The 19,597-nt window shown below is 38.8% G+C and overlaps 1 protein-coding gene across 3 annotated transcripts in view; it reads left to right on the top strand.

Annotated features, from left to right (window-relative positions):
* trim62.1 (tripartite motif containing 62, tandem duplicate 1) overlaps nucleotides 1-19,597 on the top strand; it is a 106,811-nt gene that overhangs the window by 12,438 nt on the left and 74,776 nt on the right. For all 3 annotated transcript variants that reach the window (XM_061939128.2, XM_061939121.2, XM_061939137.2), the window contains one exon: nucleotides 1,363-1,872. In XM_061939128.2, the coding sequence (XP_061795112.1) occupies nucleotides 1,465-1,872 (408 nt within the window). In that variant the 5' untranslated portion in view covers nucleotides 1,363-1,464. The remainder of the gene's footprint in view (nucleotides 1-1,362; nucleotides 1,873-19,597) is intronic.

Consider the following 19,597-nt stretch of genomic DNA (forward strand, 5'->3'; position numbering starts at 1 on the left):
ACAGTGTGTAGACATTAAAGGGAGAACGAACGCATTTTGGCTTAAAAACTAACGATAAAGGTGAAGTTATAACACTGAAATGCCCACCGGAAGAGGTGCTTTAAGACATGGCTTGCTAGCTAACGGCTAACGTCCTGTCCCAGCCGGCAGTGTTTTAGCTACTTCTAAATCACTAATCCTCGCCTCCATGGCGACAAATAAAGTACGTTTCTTATAAGTATCATCACTGCAGGACGAGGAATAGCTTAACATGCTTCACTACACACCATAGTTCACCGGCGTCAAAATGTAAATAAACGCCATTGGTGGATCTGCACCTAACATCTACTATAATGATACCAAGTCCAATAGTATATCTAGTCGATATTACTATGATTACGTCAATATTTTTTGGCATCACATCTTCTTTCATTTTTTTAAAATGTATATTATGTTTATAAACTCAGGAAATATGTCCCTGGACACATGAGGACTTTGAATATGACCAATGTATGATCCTGTAACTACTTGATACCCAAGTTTGTGGTATCATCCAAAACTAATGTAAAGAATCCAAAACAGAAGAATAAATGATTATTAGATTTTAACAGAAGTGTAGATAGAACATGTTAAAAGAGAAAGTAAGCAGATATTAACAGTAAATTAACAAATAGATTAATAATTAATTATCTACCACTTGTCCTTAATAATTTTGACAAAATAATAGAATGGAACATGACACAATATGTTACTGCATATGTCAGCAGACTAATTAGGAGTCTTTGTTTGCTTACTTACTAATAAAAGACAAGTTGTGTTATTTTATTTATCTATTTTATTTAAGGACTAAATTGCAATAAGAAACATATGTCAATGTATCGTAAGATTATTTTTGTTAAAATAAAGCCAATAATGCAATTTTTTGTGGTCCCTTTTATTTAGAAAAGTATCTAAGTACTGAAAAGTATCGAAATAATTTTGGTACCGGTACCAAAATATTGGTATCTGGACAACACTAATTCATACATTATATTAATTTTTTTCACATAAAACACACATTTTTAAGATGTGGAGACTTATTTTATTTTGTAGTAGTAGTAGTGACTTCCTTGTTTATTTACGGAATCTGGTCAACTTCCTTTGTTTTCACTTTATCGAACTGCGCATGCAATTGACAATGAGGCCACATTGAGGCGTGTGCGAGTTTACACTGGAGTCTGATAAAGATCACATTTTACTTGCAGTAAAATATATGCAGTCGGCTGGAAAAAAATCCGATTTTGAAAAAATCAGATTTTGAGAAAATCCGATTTGGGCCACTTCAGTCTGCAGTGTAAACGTAGTTCCAGTGATGATACTTGTGATATTTCTGTCTTCAAACAGAGACCCCAGAAAGCCCGAGGAGTCCCACACTGCTGAAGAATGCCAGTAGATCTTTACACTGCTGAGGATTAAAGCGCTCCAGAGTGTCCCCTTTTTTTGCAAATGGCTTGCTGCCTGAAGGACGAGCTCCTCTGTTCCATCTGCCTGAGCATCTACCAGGACCCAGTCAGCTTCGGCTGCGAGCATTACTTCTGCCGCAAGTGCATCACCGAGCACTGGAGCCGGCAGGAGCCCCACGGAGCGCGCGATTGCCCCGAGTGCCGACGCACCTTCGCCGACCCACTGTTGTCCCCCAGCCTCAAGCTCTCCAACATTGTGGAGCGCTACTCGGCGTTCCCCCTGGACGCCATCCTCAACGCTCAGAGGAGCCCGTACCCCTGCAAGGACCACGAGAAGGTCAAGCTCTTCTGTCTCACCGACAAAAGCCTGGTGTGCTTCTTCTGTGACGAGCCGGCGCTTCACGAACAGCACCAGGTCACCACTATCGACGAGGCCTACGAGGAGATCCAGGTCAGTCACCTGCACATGCATACATTTTCTCAGTGTCCATCAGCGCTGAACATCATACTGTGGGAATGACTTAGACCAGGGGTGTCAAATTTACTGCCCCAGGGCTGGATTAGGCCCGCGAACAGGGTTTATCCGGACCGCGGGATGAGTTTGCTAAGTATAAAAATTAACCTGAAATTTTTGAATGAAAGAAACAGCTGTTCTAAATGTGTCCGCTAGATGGCGCAAGAGCAATTCTTTGTATCTTTGTAGATGATGCTACATATGTACAAAATAAACCACATGTTAGTGCACCAGTGGAGGAAAATTAGCAAAAACTACATAAATAACGTCCTGTAATTTGATTTTGATATTATTTTTTATCTTGATAGATTGAAAAGTAACACCAATGAGTTGACTGATGAACATTATCACATAATTTATTCAGAAAGTGTAAATAATGATAAAGATAGAATATTATTAAACGCAACATGTAAGTGTAAAAAAAAACCAACAACATTATGTTTTGTACATTTTCAGAATGTGCTTGTTCTATTTTTAAACAAAGAAAACAATCTGAAGTTGTCTTTATTTTTAAGTTATCGTGCCGCGATTTTACCAGTCCGGCCCACTTGAGTGTACATTTTTGTCCATGTGGCTCCCGATCTAAAATGAGTTTGACACCCTTGACTTAGACTTAGACAAACTTTAATGATCCACAAGGGAAATTGCTCCACACAGTAGCTCAGTTACAAAGGATAAGGATGGAAAGGATCGTGTACACAAGGGCACAAAAAGAGGGCGAAAACAAAAGGTATAAAGTAGACTAAAAATGTATCATAGTATATACATGGATTTCAGTTGTTTTGCTCAAGTGTTACTTAAAGTGTTACTTTCCTAACACTTCATTTAACGTCAACTTTTTTGTTTCATTTTATTGGTTCCAGAAGCTCTCAAATATTTTTGTCATAGTTTTTGTTATCATGCTTTTGTTTTGATTAGTTATCTCATTTTTTGTCATGAAAAAAAGGTCTGTAACAGGGGTGCCCACACTTTTTCTGCAGGCGAGCTACTTTTCAATTGACCAAGTGGAGGGGATCTACCTCATTCATATATATCATTTATATTTATTTATTTATGAAAGACGTTTTTTGTTAACAAGTTAAAGGTGTTTAATGGTAATACAAGCATGTTTAACACATATAGATTCCTTTCTTTCATGAAGACAACAATATAAGTTGGTGTATTACCTGATTCTGATGACTTGCATTGATTAGAATCAGACTGTAGTGCTGATAACATCCACATTTTCGAATGGAGGAGAAAAAAAATCCTCCTTTCTGTCCAATACCACATGAAAGTGGTTGGTTTTTGGCATCTTATTTGTCCAGCTTCCATACTCCTTTTTATACACTTTACAAGAAATACATTGGCGGCAAACTCCGTAGCTTGCTAACTTGTGTACGCCAGCTTTCTGAGACTTTTATTTTGTTAGCGCAGGCAGGATGGAGCAGCACTTTTATTGTGAAGATAGGAACTGTGCAGTCGGTCTTTAGGCTTTTGACGGCAGGTACGGCGCTAGAGTCTGTTGAAATAAAAAGTGTTTCTGGCCTTCCTGTCGGTAATTTTTTCTTAATAATGAGCTCGCAGCAGCCAGCGTCATCTGACAAGACCCTGTGATGCCGTGAATGTCAATCAAGTGACGAAAGTGACGTGTTGGTGAAGATTGATGACCGCTAATTTTTAGGTCTATTTTTTTTTAATGTGACTGGCAATCTACTGACACAATGGGCACTCCCGGTCTATAAAAACAATAAATGACAAACATGATAAGTCAGTGAAAATAACAATGAAATGCAAATGTATTATTTTGTCACTTGTTTCTTTTTTTATTGTCACAAACCTGTGACCGATTTATATCACGGAGGTGCCCACGACAGGACCCGCAGCTTGTACTCGGGCTTTTACGTTGGTATCCAATAGGGTCCAAATAGACCAGAAAGGGTCACTAGGACCACGTTTACACTGCAGGCTAAAGTGGATCAAATAAATTTTTTTCTAAATTGTATTATTTCCAGCTGTTTACACCTCAAGTAAAAGGTGATCTTTATCAGACTCTAGTATAAACGGGCACAGGCCCCAATGTGGCTCTAATGTGGCCTCGATGTCACTTGCATGCGCAGTTCAATGAAGCGAAAACGAAGGAAGTTGACCGGATTCCGTCAATGAACAAGGAAGTCGCTACTACTACGACAAAATAAAATAAAAGTGGGTTTTGTTTACGTGAAAATAAAATAATATAATGTATGAATAGATACAGTATAAATATATATATATATATATATATATATATATATATATATATATGGTATATATTTTATTTTTATTTTTTATTTTTATTAAATCAACATAAAAAAACACAAGATACACTTACAATTAGTGCACCAACCCAAAAAAACCTCCCTCCCCCATTCACACTCATCCCCACCCACTCACACAAAAGGGGTTGTTTGTTTCTGCTACCAATATTTTGGTTCCCACAACATAGAACAACACAGACTGCAAGGGACACAGTCCCTGAAGCACACACGATTTTGTGTGCTGCTGGTCCTCTAACATTTTCATTAATTACAATTTTTTATGTAATTGTTTTTATATTGTTTTACTTTCTTTTTTATCCAAGAAAATGGTTATAATCTTTTTATGGGAGTTAAGTAGAGGAGTCACGGACATCAGTGTGGATCAACATCAGCTTTATTTTTCAACTCACTTACCACACAACTTACGTAACATGTAGCCAAACATGTAGCCAAATACGCAGAGCCATCAATTCCGGTCCTTCAGCAATCACTATTCTTTCGGAATCAAAATATTTATATATCTATATTACATATAGCCTATTATTTGTGCACTATTGACTAGTGATGCACTAAAAATTTGGTCATAGAAAAAACTATATTCTCGCTGAAACCGGATGTTGTGATGAAGTATCTATTTCCGCTGGCAGGCAGCGTCTTTCCCCGCGCAGCCGAATGACGTAGCTCGCCCAAAGCTGACGTAAAAGTCGCATTGCGTTAAGACTGAAGTCACTTTTGAAATGATCAGATTCCAATCGGATTCAATCAATCAATCAATCGATGTTTATTTATATAGCCCTAAATCACAAGTGTCTCAAAGGGCTGCACAAGCCACAACGACATCCTCGGTTCAGATCCCACATAAGGGCAAGGAAAAACTCACCCCAGTGGGACGTCGACACAGGCCACATCAGACTACCTCCTGATGTGGCCTGAATCTGATGTGAAAATATCAGATATTCTAACATGCCAGAGGCAGTTCACCTTGGAGACCTGCTGCAGATATGGGTACGGCACTTTGGAGCGTTTAGACTGGCGGAAAAAAATCTGATCTGTGCCACTTGAGGGCAAAAGGAATCATATTTGGTGTGCAGTGTAAACTGGGCCAAAAATTTTGGCGGGAAAAGATAACCTAAAGGGGTCTGATGACTTGCTAAATGTAGCAATTTATTTCGTATCACTGATCCCTGCTCCTACTACAGTACGTCTTCTTATTAGACCAAGTGCTAAAAAGATGTCTTAAAGGGGTAATATAATTATTTTTTTTCTACATTTAAAACTCTTCTTTGTGGTCTACATAACATGTAATGATGGTTCTTTGGTCAGAATTTTGCATAGATTATGTTTTGCAGACCATCTTCAACCTGTTTTCTGACCGTCTCTTCAGGATGCGCTGTTTTGTGGGTGGTCTTATTCAAGTGGCTCCACTTTGACAGCGCCTTCACCCCGCCATCTTTGTTGTAGTTTTTAGCACTTCCAAAGGGACTCTACTGTCAGATTAAGTTCGAAATATACGCTACTTTGTATGAGAAATTGCAAAAGTTGGTTTTGTATGATAGATCCCACACGCCATCAGTGTGTGAATGTGTGTGTGAATGGGGAAATAGTGTCAAAGCGCTTTGAGTTCCTTAAAAAAAGGTAGAAAAGCGCTATACAAGTATAACCCATTTACCATTTAGGAAGTGGAGTTACAACGTCCTCTTCTGTTTGAGTTATGATGCCAAGCTGCGTTCACAGACGGTCCCATTATTATGTGTTTATGAGCAACATGTTGCGCCAAATATAATTGGTAGAGATGTCTGATAATGGCTTTTTTGCCGATATCCGATATTTCGATATTGTCCAACTCTTAATTACCGATTCCGATATCAACCGATACCGATATATACAGTCGTGGAGTTAACACATTATTATGCCTAATTTTGTTGTGATGCCCCGCTGGATGCATTAAACAATATAACAAGGTTTTTCAAAATAAATCAACTCAAGTTATGGAAAAAAATGCCAACATGGCACTGCCATATTTATTATTGAAGTCACAAAGTGCATTATTTTTTTTAACATGCCTCAAAACAGCAGCTTGGAATTTGGGACAAGCTCTCCCTGAGAGAGCATGAGGAGGTTGAGGTGGGCGGGGTTGGGGGGTGGGGTTGAGGTGTATGGGGGGGGGATAGGGGATAGCGGGGTGTGTATATTGTAGCGTCCCGGAAGAGTTAGTGCTGCAAGGGGTTCTGGGTATTTGTTCTGTTGTGTTTATGTTGTGTCACGGTGCGGATGTTCTCACAAAATGTGTTTGTCATTCTTGTTTGGTGTGGGTTCACAGTGTTGCGCATATTTGTAACATTGTTAAAGTTGTTTATACGGCCACCCTCAGTGTGACCTGTATGGCTGTTGACCAAGTATGCATGGCATTCACTTGTGTGTGTGTGTGAAAAGCCGTAGATATTATGTGACTGGGCCGGCACCCAAAGGCAGTGCCTTTAAGGTTTATTGACGCTCTGTACTCCTCCCTACGTCCGTGTACACAGCGGCATTTTAAAAAGTCATAAATTTTACTTTTTGAAACCGATACCGATAATTTCCGATATTACATTTTAAAGCATTTATCTGCCGATATTATCGGACATCTCTAATAATTGGGGTAGTCCAAATTTATTGGTGAAAGGCCACCACAAATAAATGAACAACAACGTGATAAAACATGTTGCAAAACAGTTCATATGTAATACTTAAAAACAATGGCAGATTAGTCCAAAATGTTTTTAGCAAAGAATGGGTCAGGTTTCTGTGGTTGTGGGAGGTCACAGGAGATTCAATCTGGGTCACCAGATGAATTAGGAAAATGTGTTCCATTTTCTGTTAGCATGCCCCGAAGAGCTGTACGTACATGCATGCTGGTTTTACCGTCTGGTTTCATTTAAAGCCAATTAGCAAATTACATCTTTCGGAGCCTTTTTGAATGAATACTGAACATTATAAGAAGGTCAAAAGCCAACAATTGAGTTGTTCACGCTGTGCAATCAAGCAAATGTGGTCCATCCCGACTTCTCCTTCCTTTCCAATCAAGCTCTGTGTCTGAAGCCTGAGAAAATTGCACAACCTTTAGAGGGGACGTAATTAGGCACAGCACAAGATGTTTCTCTTGTCTTCAACCAGCTTATCCCACGGCAACAATCTGCCGTTTTGTATTCTGGACTGTGCTTTGGAGGCTTCCCAGCTCTGAAAGAGAAAAGTATGAACAGTGGGAACAAAGCCTTGCCCCATGATAATGAGTACAAGTGACTATTAAATGGGACCTATGATGATATTCGTCTACATTTAAAACACGTCCTTGTGGTGGAGCTAATATGCTTTGGTGTAAATTTTGCTCCACAGTCACTTTTGTAAGTTGTTTTTTTAAGTTTGTCTTCAAGATGTTAGTTTTTGGATGCGCTCCCAGATTGCAAATGAAACCACGTCTCACCCTCTCTAAAAGTATCATAATTTATCTTTTGAAAACATACACTGATTAAATATACATGTATATCCCCCCCACATATGCTCAAAAATAAACATATATATAGATTCACCTGGTCATTATATTAGGTACACCTAATGGGGTTCAATTGGCTTGCTTAAAATGTTCCTTATGGCACTTGGGTGGGACTAGACAAGCTCTGCTTTCAACACACTCCTTTTGGACACCTAACCATTTAGGCAAACATATGTTTGTAAAATTTTGAATGTTCCAAATAAATTGATATTGAAAAAAACAAACCTGCACACTTGTCGCATGTCTTGTGTTATCATGCGTATTATGCATAGCCTGAAGCAGAGGGGGAAGAGGTCCGCCCCCTCTGGCTGAGAGCTTGACTCAATGTCCAAATAAGTACGTCCACCTCGCTGTGACATCACAACGTAGCCAGACTGCAAAACCGTGAACGTAGGCATCCAAAACCAGCTCACGCCAAAATTCATGAATCTTATGATTTGACGCGTTGGCTTAGTTTAACATGAGTATCCAACATTGGAACATATTTAAGCCAGAAAAGACAAGATTCATCATAGGTTCCCTTTTAATGTAGGAATTGGCATACAAGAAACCGGTCCAAGCAAAGAATGTCGAGTCAGCTTGCACAAGGTTTATTTTCATTTGCCAGTTAGCTAATAGGAACAGTGAGTCCAATAGAAGCATGCAGAAGAACTTTGCCTGCAGGCTCTTTAAGCATGTGGCTCAACAATGCCAGTGCCATATCTACATGTTGAGGCTATGCAGCACTGACAGAGTCTTTTATTCCGGTTTGCATTACCAATAATAAGCACTGTACCTCCCAAAAACCCTCACATTTGATCTTATTACTGTGTATATTTTAGTATCTTAGTGGGACTGTGCCGAAAATGTACTTTTCAGTTCTTATGTGTCTTGTGCATGTTAAGAATTGACAATAAATCATCTTGAATCTTGAATCTTGAATATTGAATATTTTCCTAAGAACAAGCTTCCTCTGTTGTGGGTTTGTGATTTGCGTAACAGGTCTATTTTTTTCAGAAACTGACCAAAGAAATAAAGCAAAAACAAATTTCCATTGCAGAGGATGCTGGTTGTTAAAATGATCTTTTCAAGGGACAATGTTAAACACTGACTACTCTAAAGTAAACAGCTTGTATAGCAGTACAGATTCATTATCCACTTACAAATGACCCAACACAAAGTTATTATTCCTTTAAAGGCTGGCGCAACAAATGAGTAGCGAGATAATTGTGTTTTGCCTACATAGCATGGTGGTGGTAGCGTTATTGTCGAGGATTGCATGAGTGCTTCCGGCATTAAGGAGCTACGGTTTATTGAGGGGAATTCCACCATGTACTGTGACAATCTGAAGCAATAGCCTGATCGCCTCCCTTGGGAAACTTGTGGTATTTCAACATGACACCTGGAAAATAGACACCACTGATGCTTGCAGTGATAGTCCTCCATTACCGTCAGTGAGTTTGCGTCCTTTTCTCCCCTCATCCCATGTTTGACAAGGAGCAGATGGAGCAAACACTGACTCATTGTGCTTTTCTTTATACAATCGGGGTTGCAGATATGTCCAAACACATGCAGTAGACGCTACACAACACAGAAATCTTAACCAATCCGTCCACATTGCCAGTAATGGGAAATACTGAGACGCTGGGTCATAGTTTGTGGCGTGCATCGTTGTCTGTCCCTCGCAAATCTTTCTTCTCAAGCCACATTCAAGACAAAGTAAAGAAAAGGCCAGAGTGAAAAATATCCTTTTATCATTAGACATGGTTTTGAACTGGTCTGAACAAGGTACAGTGAGTCACTTTGCTCAGGTTACCCCCTGTAAAAGCCTCATTAATAAGAGAAAGGAGAAGGACAACGGCTATTTGTTGTCTCTCTGAGGGGATATTCAATTCTATTATTGAACATGCTATACACACTGACCAGAATTACAGTAACACACAATGAGGAACCTATGGATATCTATTTCAGGTAGAAATACTGCATTGAGGAGGCTGCACATAAACAAGCATCTTGAGCAGTAGTGAGTTCAGTACCAGTGTCTACTAGGGATGTCCCGATCCAGGTTTTTGCACTTCCGATCCGATACCGATATTGTTTTTGCACTTCCGATCCGATACCGATACTGACCGATACTGGCCTATCCGAGCATGTATTAAAGTTTAAAGTTATTTAGCCTACATAGTTGTCAGAATCATGTTGAAAAGGGTTTTAGTACTCTTGATAACAACTAGCCAGCTGAATTAGGGGAGTTTGAATAATACACAACGGTTGGTAACAAGAAACTGACCTGTTTATTCAAGGATAAACACAAAATAGACAAAATTATACATGACAAACAGAAATGGCATCATTGAAACTAGGGCTGGGCGATATGGCCTTTTTTTAATATTGCGATATTTTAAGGCCATATTGCGATACACGATATATATCTCGATATTTTGCCTTAGCCTTGAATGAACACTTGATGCATATAATCACAGCAGTATGATGCTTCTATGTGTTTTGATTGATTGATTGAGACTTTTATTAGTAGGTTGCACAGTGAAGTACATATTCCGTACAATTGACCATTAAATGGTAACACCCCAATAAGTTTTTCAACTTGTTTAAGTCGGGGTCCACTTAAATTGATTCATGATACAGATATATACTATCAGATATATACTATCATCATAATACAGTCATCACACAAGATAATCACATTGAATTATTTACATTATTTATAATCCAGGGTGTGGAGGGGGGTGCCGGATGTAAGTGTCAAAAAGACAGCCAAAAGAGTTTGATATGAGACTAAATCTAAAGTTAAAATATAGGATAGAAATGCACCCATTTGCAGGAAATGTAGTCTTGATTTTCAAAATGTTCTTTCAAGGCTTGCATGTCTACATTAAAACATTCTTCTTCATACTGCATTAATATATGCTACTTTTAAACGTTCATGCAGAGAAGGAAATCACAACTAAAAAAATCACAAATTTTTTCATACGGTGTTGATCTGGACATTTTTGCCTCAGCATTTTGATGGTGTGGGTGTGTGGCACCGAATGGAGATAAGCGTCTCGACAGACGTTACAATATTTGAACAATGATGACGAAAACTGTTTTCTCTGTCGTGTCCGTGTGTCGAAAATTGTTATGCGCTTATTTTTTTATTTGATGTTGTGCGTGGCATAGATTTGCCGTGCGCAGCGGACGCTTGAGCAGTGCCTAATTGCGCAGGCGTGCACCTTAGAGGGAACGTCGGTCACTCGGCTGCGCTAGCATCACAGCTAACGTTAGCCATGCTGCTACCTCTCTGCTGGGAGAGGACGTATACGTATGTGACGTATGACGTGACAGTATGTGACGTGTGTCGTGACAGTATGTGACGTGTGTAAGAAAGTGCGCTTGCTGTCTGTGAGAGGGAGACACAGGAAAGAGTGAGAAGAGCCTGTCGTGTAATGCCAGCAGCTAAAAGCAACTGCGTGAGAATCCACAGACCTGTGGATGTGTTGAAGGTGTGCTGGAAAATGCGGAACGGAAATTAGGGAGCAGCAGAAAAGTGGAATGTATTATTTAAATTGGTGCATTGGAAAACACGGACCAGAGTTTTTTTTTTTATCTGGATCTGGATCGGCATTTTCCCATGCCTTGCCGATACGCATTTTTTGGCAAATATCGGTGGCCGATCCGATCCAAATATCGGATCGGGACATCCCTAGTGTCTACGGTACCTTGGTAGTTCTCTGGATTCTCTGAAGCAACTTTACGTACTTTGGTCCATTGCAGCTTTTGGACTAGATCGAAAAGGAGCTACTGTCACCCAAAATAGACTCCGGTACCAAATAGACCAAATGTTTTCTTATATGTGTCAGTGTGGTAGTCAAGACTAACAATAGGAACATCACCACCACAAAGTACAAACAAATAATGCACTTAAAAGACAAAACAGTTAGAGCTGCAATGATTCATCGATCAAATCAATTAATTTGATTAGAAAAAAGCTTTGATTTATATTTTGTTTCTTTAATTAATCACTTAATGACTGTAACAATCAAAATTGAGAGTGCCCAGAGTGCCCGGCTCATTAAATACGTCGACACAGTTTTCACACAGCTGCTGCGATAGAGCATTTTTTTTAATTAATGCTAACTTTTATTATAATTTCAATGTTGATAATGTGCATTTATTCAAAAAGAATGAAGGTTATGGCAAGCAAAACACTTTTTTTAATTTAAAAATTTTTCCCTGAAATACGCATGGAGGTATAAAGTTTGTTTTACTCGATTAATCGAACAAAATAATCAATACCGGTAGGTTACACGATCACTAAAACAATCGACAGCTGCAGCCCTTGAATCAATGCTCTTGCCACAGTTTTAATGGAGCATAAATCCCAAATTTGCGACTTGATATACCACTGATTATGAAACGAGACTAACCTCTTGACTACTACAATGCCAGCACACATTGACCATGTGTTATGCATGCTGGTGGCCACTGAAGAGGGCAGCTCCACGGTCGGTCTGTAGCAGGCTATAATCTCCTTAAGCTTGGCATGTCACTCTGCTGACCTCAGGTCTTGAAGAAGGCGGTGTCCTGCCCGTGGGGCCTTTAACTCCAGCTGGTATGCGCATCCTCTGGCCAAATTTTGCAAGGCAAAACAAACAACAACCCTCCCGACAGCTACATCGTGACGACACCCATCTGGCAGATGTTCATCCAACACGTAACCGCTTACGTGCACTCATTTTTTAACATGGAAGCCAGAGTAGTTCCCGGCAGCGGTTCAGTTGAGTTCACCGTGGCTGGGAATGGTAAATCCTGATATGTCTTGTTTGTACTACGAGGTGTGTTGGCTGGGTGAACGATAGCTGTGTTTAATGTGTAAACAATGTGACATGATACAAACAGTGTTAACTGCCCAGTGAATTCAACACACACACAAGCAACTCAAACAGCATTAGATCTGCTCATAGTATACACAGCAATATCTTTTACTATTTTTCAACAGTTTTAAATACCTCTCTGATAGTGTCTTGGACTAGATCTGTTCACAAGATCTTTTAGTAAGTCATACTGGGAAGCCAATGTCTTGTGTGTCTGTAGCGTTGATACTAATAAGCCTAGTTTGTTCTCACCTATTTCTGACAAAACATGTGTCTGCAAAAAGTGCTATCAAGCACTTTATTCACTTTCTTACAAATACACTTGTCCAACATATTAGATGCCATATATCACAGTATAACAATGTAGCATTAAGTAGTGGGACTGGAGAACACAAATGTTAGCAAGTTTAGCAACACTAGCATAGCTGTGTTAGCTACAATGCTATCATTACACTCACATTTTAACAGACACATCATTTTAGATTCAATTATTTTCTGAAAGACAAAACCAAATTATCAAATTTACAGCTGACTGACGGATAGTTGGCAGAACTTTATTTTAAGGTGTGTAGCAAAGCTTGCCTTTTTTCCTTTATTAGAAGGGAGGTGGTGTATACATAGCGAGGACTTATCTAGCTAGGTTGTGGGTTTCCTTATAACTTTCCTCCTAACCTATTATCCCCTGACGAAAATAAGACGATAACGAATCAAAACAAAATGCATGTTGACTAAAACATGACAAAATTAACCAACGTTTTTGTCGATGAATGAAAACTAGACAAAAATGTTGACCGAAATAAAATCCAATCATATGTAATATCTTCTTGTAGATGGGTGGGACAAGTTCAAAATATATGTGTACAGCTCTGGTAATGGGTACATTCGCACCCACCTGCACAAATGTACTTCAAAATGTAACAATCAAAATAAATATGACTTTTTTTTTGTTTACTAGGGCATGCATATATAATATGCATTAGTTTGACCTTTTAAAATCAACGATAATAAAAAGAAGATGCTTGGAAATAGCATAAAAATGCCCCAAAAACTTGGAAAAACGCGATTCATCGCGTTACTTTTTGGTGTGACCATCATGAGCGTTCTGTTCAGGTGTATTTCTGTTATATTTTGATAAATCATCATAAATAGGTATTAATCAATCTTTGGGCTGTGTGTATTTGATTTCAGTTTGCTTTTGACATCTTATTTAGAATTGTAGTTGAAACTTTTACAACCTTGTGTTGCGCTCATGATGGCGTAACCAAACTAGATTATTTTGAATATTTATTCCCTTTTTTACATTTAGTATATTTAAATACACTGTGTTTTATGCTTTTTTCTTTTTGGAACATGTACTATACATATAATACAATAAAGTCCCATATAAAATTATGTTTCTAGCAATACTTTAATTTTGCCTTTGAAAGTAACACTCCAATGTCCATTAGTGGAGCTGCACACATATCCAATCACAGCTCTTTAACAGTGTACATAAGAGGGGTGTTTTTTTTTTATTTTTATAAAGTAGAGCCAATCAGTTGCTTTTCCTTGTGGGATGAGGATGTTGGATTTTCCACCGCCAAAACCAAAATGTGTGGATTTAACATGTTCCACTTCATATGTGTACACCTGGGAGAAAGTGAGGAGGACTTATTTCATTTTTGATGCTATATGATTCCATCAGCAGGTGAGCCATCGATCAAAACATCTACACAACTGTAAGTTAAAGCAGTGTTGGCGCTAGGAATTTTCAAAATGGGGTCCCAGGGACCCTATCAAGTCATATAAATGGGGTTCCACAGTAAATTGTTGTGGTCCCACTTTTATGTAACCGTTTTGTTTTGAAAGTGAAGTTTCCACGGACTCGCAAAGACTAAAACAACTCATTTACTGGAGCCATGGCACAGGATGAAGTTAAAAAGGTTGACTTTACACTCACCTTAGTGTTTACCATGAAGTCTTTCTTTTAACAGTTCATCGCGGTAAAGTTGCCAGAGTGCTAACTGAGGCAGTATTTCGGCGAATCAAAATTTAACAAATTGTATCGGAAAGTTCATTACTTGGAAGACGACCAATAAAAACGCAATAAACAAGGACAGAAATTTGAACCGGCAAATATAAACAAAACAAAACACCGGCGGAAAGCGATAATCGATTAAAAAAACAAACAAGCAAACCGGATTTTGACCCGGAGAAGGCAGGGTCGTTAAAAAAAAAAAAAATCTGTGTCCCACTTCCGGAAATGTGCGTCCTTTCTGATTTCAATGCGTAAAAAGACACAAAAAGTGCGTTAACGCCAACAGTGTAAAGCTATGTGTATATGCTATGAACAGTTCTCCCGCGCTCATACACAAATTACGATGAAGGAATGCATCGTAATTCCGTTTCACAACACACACATCTGCTTTACCAGAGACGTTGCATAAAAAGAAATAGGGCTTGAGAGTGTGACGTGGAAATGCATTGCATTGTGGGTCTTGCTCGCCTGAATCGCCTATTTACATGGTCGAATACAAGACTCTGCTTGTTTTTTTTACTTTAACAAGTTGGCACAAATGTGCAACATCTTTAACTGCCACAGTGGTTGTCCTGATCACTTTAAGAATAAAGGATTTGGTGAGATTTTTCTCATTTTCAACGTGAAAGCAAAGACGAAAGAAGTCGGGTTATGACGCTAATAAAAAGACGGCGAATAGCCGATATATCAACCGTGAGATGACCATACTTCTCTTTTATCGCCATCATGTGGTACATTTTGGTGTGTTCCCGGGATTTTCACACTGGTAAGTTTGAATCAAATCGCGGTTTATTCTGTTTCACACGTATTATTTAGTAGGCTGTTAGGGTTAGCCATTCTAGCTGCGGGCGAGTTTACAATGTACAGTATTTTGGAAAAAAGCATGTTGTCAGTTTACTTATATACCATATAGACGGTTTCAAAAATGCATATTTGGGGTTAAAACGATCTCCATCCACACAAGTGTAGTTTCAAAACTGTCTCTGTCTACACACAAACACATACACCTGCTGTCATGCTCATTTTGTCCAATCAGAAGCCTGAAAAAAGCAGCAATATCTGACTTGGTGGCATTACACCTCTGGTATGTTTATTTTGAAATACTAGACATACACAATTACATGTTCATTATCTTTAAAAGCAACCTGCACGTACACAGAGCCCTGGGAACGTTATCCTTTTTTTTTTCGGTGTTTAAAGCGCGCATGCACGCCTGTGCTGCTGAAACCCAGCACTGATAGAATTATAACACGTTTAGCAACATGGTGATGTATGTGCAGTGAAGTGTACATTATTTCTCAAATCAGCATGCACGAACAAGCCAAGGAAACCTTTTTGCATGTTTGAGTGCCTGTATAAAGCACCTAGACGTGTGTATGCCGCTGCAATTATAAAGCATTTAATAATGGATATAGTGATATAGTACATGTGCAATGAAGTGTATATTGTCTTTAACATCAGTACACACTACAAGAAGGACGCTACATTGTTTTTTTTTTTTTAGTTGCTTGGTCGCTTTTTACCCGCGTGCACGGTCGCGCCAAGAATGGAAGCAACACACGTAAGTTGACTTCATGATTTGTCATTAAATAAGGACTAAGAACATAAGATAATGTTGCACCTTTCTAATGACATAGGTCAACTTTGACAGGCAAGACTTTTTGCTCTATCAGGTGGAGGTTCGACAGCGATCGTATCCAAAACAGCTGACTGTCATGAGCGCCGACGGGAGTGTCGCAAAGCCCATTTTGATGTGTCTTTTTAATCACTGTAAAGTGAAAATAACCGCATATTTACGTACAAACATACAGTAATTCCTCTTATAGTGTGTTTACAGGCAACAAGGCAGTGTTGTTGAGCTTTGTAAACATACTTGCCAACCTTGAGACCTCGATTTCGGGAGGGTGGGGGGGCGTGGTCGGGGGTGGGCCGGGGACGTGGTTAAGAGGGGAGGAGTATATTTACAGCTAGAATTCACCAAGTTAAATATTTCATATATATATATATATAGCTAGAATTCACTGAAAGTCAAGTATTTCTTATATATATATATATATATATATATATATATATATATAAAAATATATGTATTATATATATATATATATATATATATATATATATATATATATATATATATATATATATATATATATATATAAGAAATACTTGACTTTCAGTGAATTCTAGCTATATATTTATATTTATTTTATTTTATATTTATATATATATATATATATATATATATATATATATATATATATATAAATATATATATATAAATATAAAATAAAATAAATATATATATATATATAGCTAGAATTCACTGAAAGTCAAGTATTTCTTATATATATATATATATATATATATATATATATATATATATATATATAATACATATATTTTTATATATATATATATATATGTGTGTGTGTGTGTGTGTGTGTGTGTGTGTGTGTATATGTATATATATATATATATATATATATATATATATATATATATATATATATATATATATATATATAAAAGAAATACTTGAATTTCAGTGTTCATTTATTTACACATATACACACACATAACACTCATCTACTCATTGTTGAGTTAAGGGTTGAATTGTCCATTCTTGTTCTATTCTTTGTCACTATTTTTCTAACCATGCTGAACACCCTCTCTGATGATGCATTGCTGTGTGGCACGCACAAAAGTGCTTTCATCAAATGCACTAGAGTCTGGAATCTTCCATCGCTCCCTAGCATGGCCCAAAACCGGTCAATCTTTGCTTCCTGAGGAAGATCTTCACTGCCAAGCACTTGGTAGTCCACTACTTCTTCCTGGAGGCTATCCAGGTCCAATCGCAGCTGCGGCTTGGAACTTACAAGCGTATTTCTTCATCTTACTCGTCGTCGGCGTCGCCATGGCTGTATCTTCCTCGTTCTTCTCCTTCGTCTCCTTGTTGTGTGCGCAGTTGTGCACGGCACTCTCTAAAAGCCCTAGATGTTATTGTCACATATGCATGTACAGTAGATGGCAGTATTGTCCTGTTTAAGAGTGTCACAACATTGCTGTTTACGGCAGACAAACTGCTTTACGGTAGACGAAAACGTGACTGCTGTTGTTGTGTGTTGTTACCGCGCTGGGAGGACGTTAATGAAACTGCCTAACAATAAACCCACATAAGAAACCAAGAACTCGCCCTCGATCATTCTACAGTTATAACGTGATTGGGCAGGCACGCTGTTTATATTGTGGGAAAGCGGACGTGAAAACAGGCTGTCCTCACTCAGGTCCGCATGGAGCTGGAGGAGGCGTGGCCTCCAGCTCCGCCTGAATTTCGGGAGATTTTCGGGAGAAAATTTGTCCTGGGAGGGTTTCGGGAGAGGCGCTGAATTTCGGGAGTCTCCCGGAAAATCTGTGAGGGTTGGCAAGTATGTTTGTAAATGACGCTTACAATTGAGCTTATGGGAGTCGCTCTATTCTGCCTATAAAAGCCCTTAAAACACATCCAAACAACTCCATTAAGCTTTTATATACACGCTGTAAAAATATATGTAATGTAGTAGCGGGCACATTTATAATAACGTATGATTTTATTATTATATTAACATTTAATATTTACGTATTTTGATCATTTTAAGCATACGCGGCACATTAATTTTTAGAATTAATCACGTTCGCTTGTTTTTCCCATTACATCACTGGTAACTGCTCATTGCAGACTTTATGAGAGCCAACAAACATGATTAAGCATCACTTACTGTACAATGTCTGCTGTCATTAGAATACTGACTGCTAGGATGTTCATATATTCCCATTTAGAGGAAGAATGACTCATTATCCTCGCGAAGAAAAAGCTGGTGGAGCCAAGTGTCTTTTCGTGTCGTTCTTGGCTGGCAAAAGTGTACCAACTTGTCGGATTACCTTCTCCTATCCAGGTGAGAGGCATGATTTATGATCTACAATAAACTTTCACAAGCAGAGGAAGCGAGGAAGCAGCTTACCAATTGATGATGTAAACATAGCCACACACGTTAGTGCACACGGCGCCGCTATAAATAGTTTGTCTGCATTAGCACTTATAGTAACAATATTTGGGGGCGGCATGGCGTAGTGGGTAGAGCAACCGTGCCAGAAGGGTTGCAGGTTCGCTCCCCGCCTCTTACCATCCAAAAATCGCTGCGGTTGTGTCCTTGGGCGGGACACTTCACCCTTTGCCCCCGGTGCCACTCACACCGGTGAATTGTATGATGAATGATAGGTGGTGGTCGGAGGGGCCGTTGGCGCAAATTGCAGCCACGCTTCCGTCAGTCTACCCCAGGGCAGCTGTGGCTATGAAAGTAGCTTACCACCACCAGGTGTGAATGATTGATGGGTTCTACATGTAAAGCGACTTTGGGTACTTAGAAAAGCGCTATATAAATCCCAGTTATTATTAATATCACTAATACTTAGTTAATATTCAAGTCACGATATGTAAATTGAGTATTGTTGACGCTTTTTTGACGTTTTTTTATTGGGTTGCATGGACGGAATAGAGAACCTCCCATTGGCTCAGCTGTGAGCTGACTTTTATTTACGAGTTACAATGCATTAAAAAAAAAATAAAAAAATTGTAATAGCTTTCATAATGATTGTTAAAATTCCAAAAAAAGTGCAGTTCCCCTTTAACCCAGTTAGTTGCTCGCTTTCACATTGTAAACAAACCCTTTGTCCAACAAGTATGGCTACCCAGCCCCACAATGCATTGCAAAATCACGTGGCCTTTCGATACCTATAGAAAAAGTGTCAAAAATATATTTATTGGCATTGACCTGTGCAGCAAAAGATGACTAACTACATCATTCCTGGCCATAAGATCATGCTACTTTTTGTGTTTAACAAATGCTTCGTCGGTAGTCTAAATCAGGGGTCCCCAAACTGCGGGCCGGATACCGCCCGCCAGCGTCCAAAATCTGGCCAGCGGGAGGTCCCAAGTTAAAAAAATAAA

Source organism: Nerophis lumbriciformis, linkage group LG03 (genome assembly GCF_033978685.3).
Source record: "Nerophis lumbriciformis linkage group LG03, RoL_Nlum_v2.1, whole genome shotgun sequence".
Lineage (NCBI taxonomy): Eukaryota > Metazoa > Chordata > Actinopteri > Syngnathiformes > Syngnathidae > Nerophis > Nerophis lumbriciformis.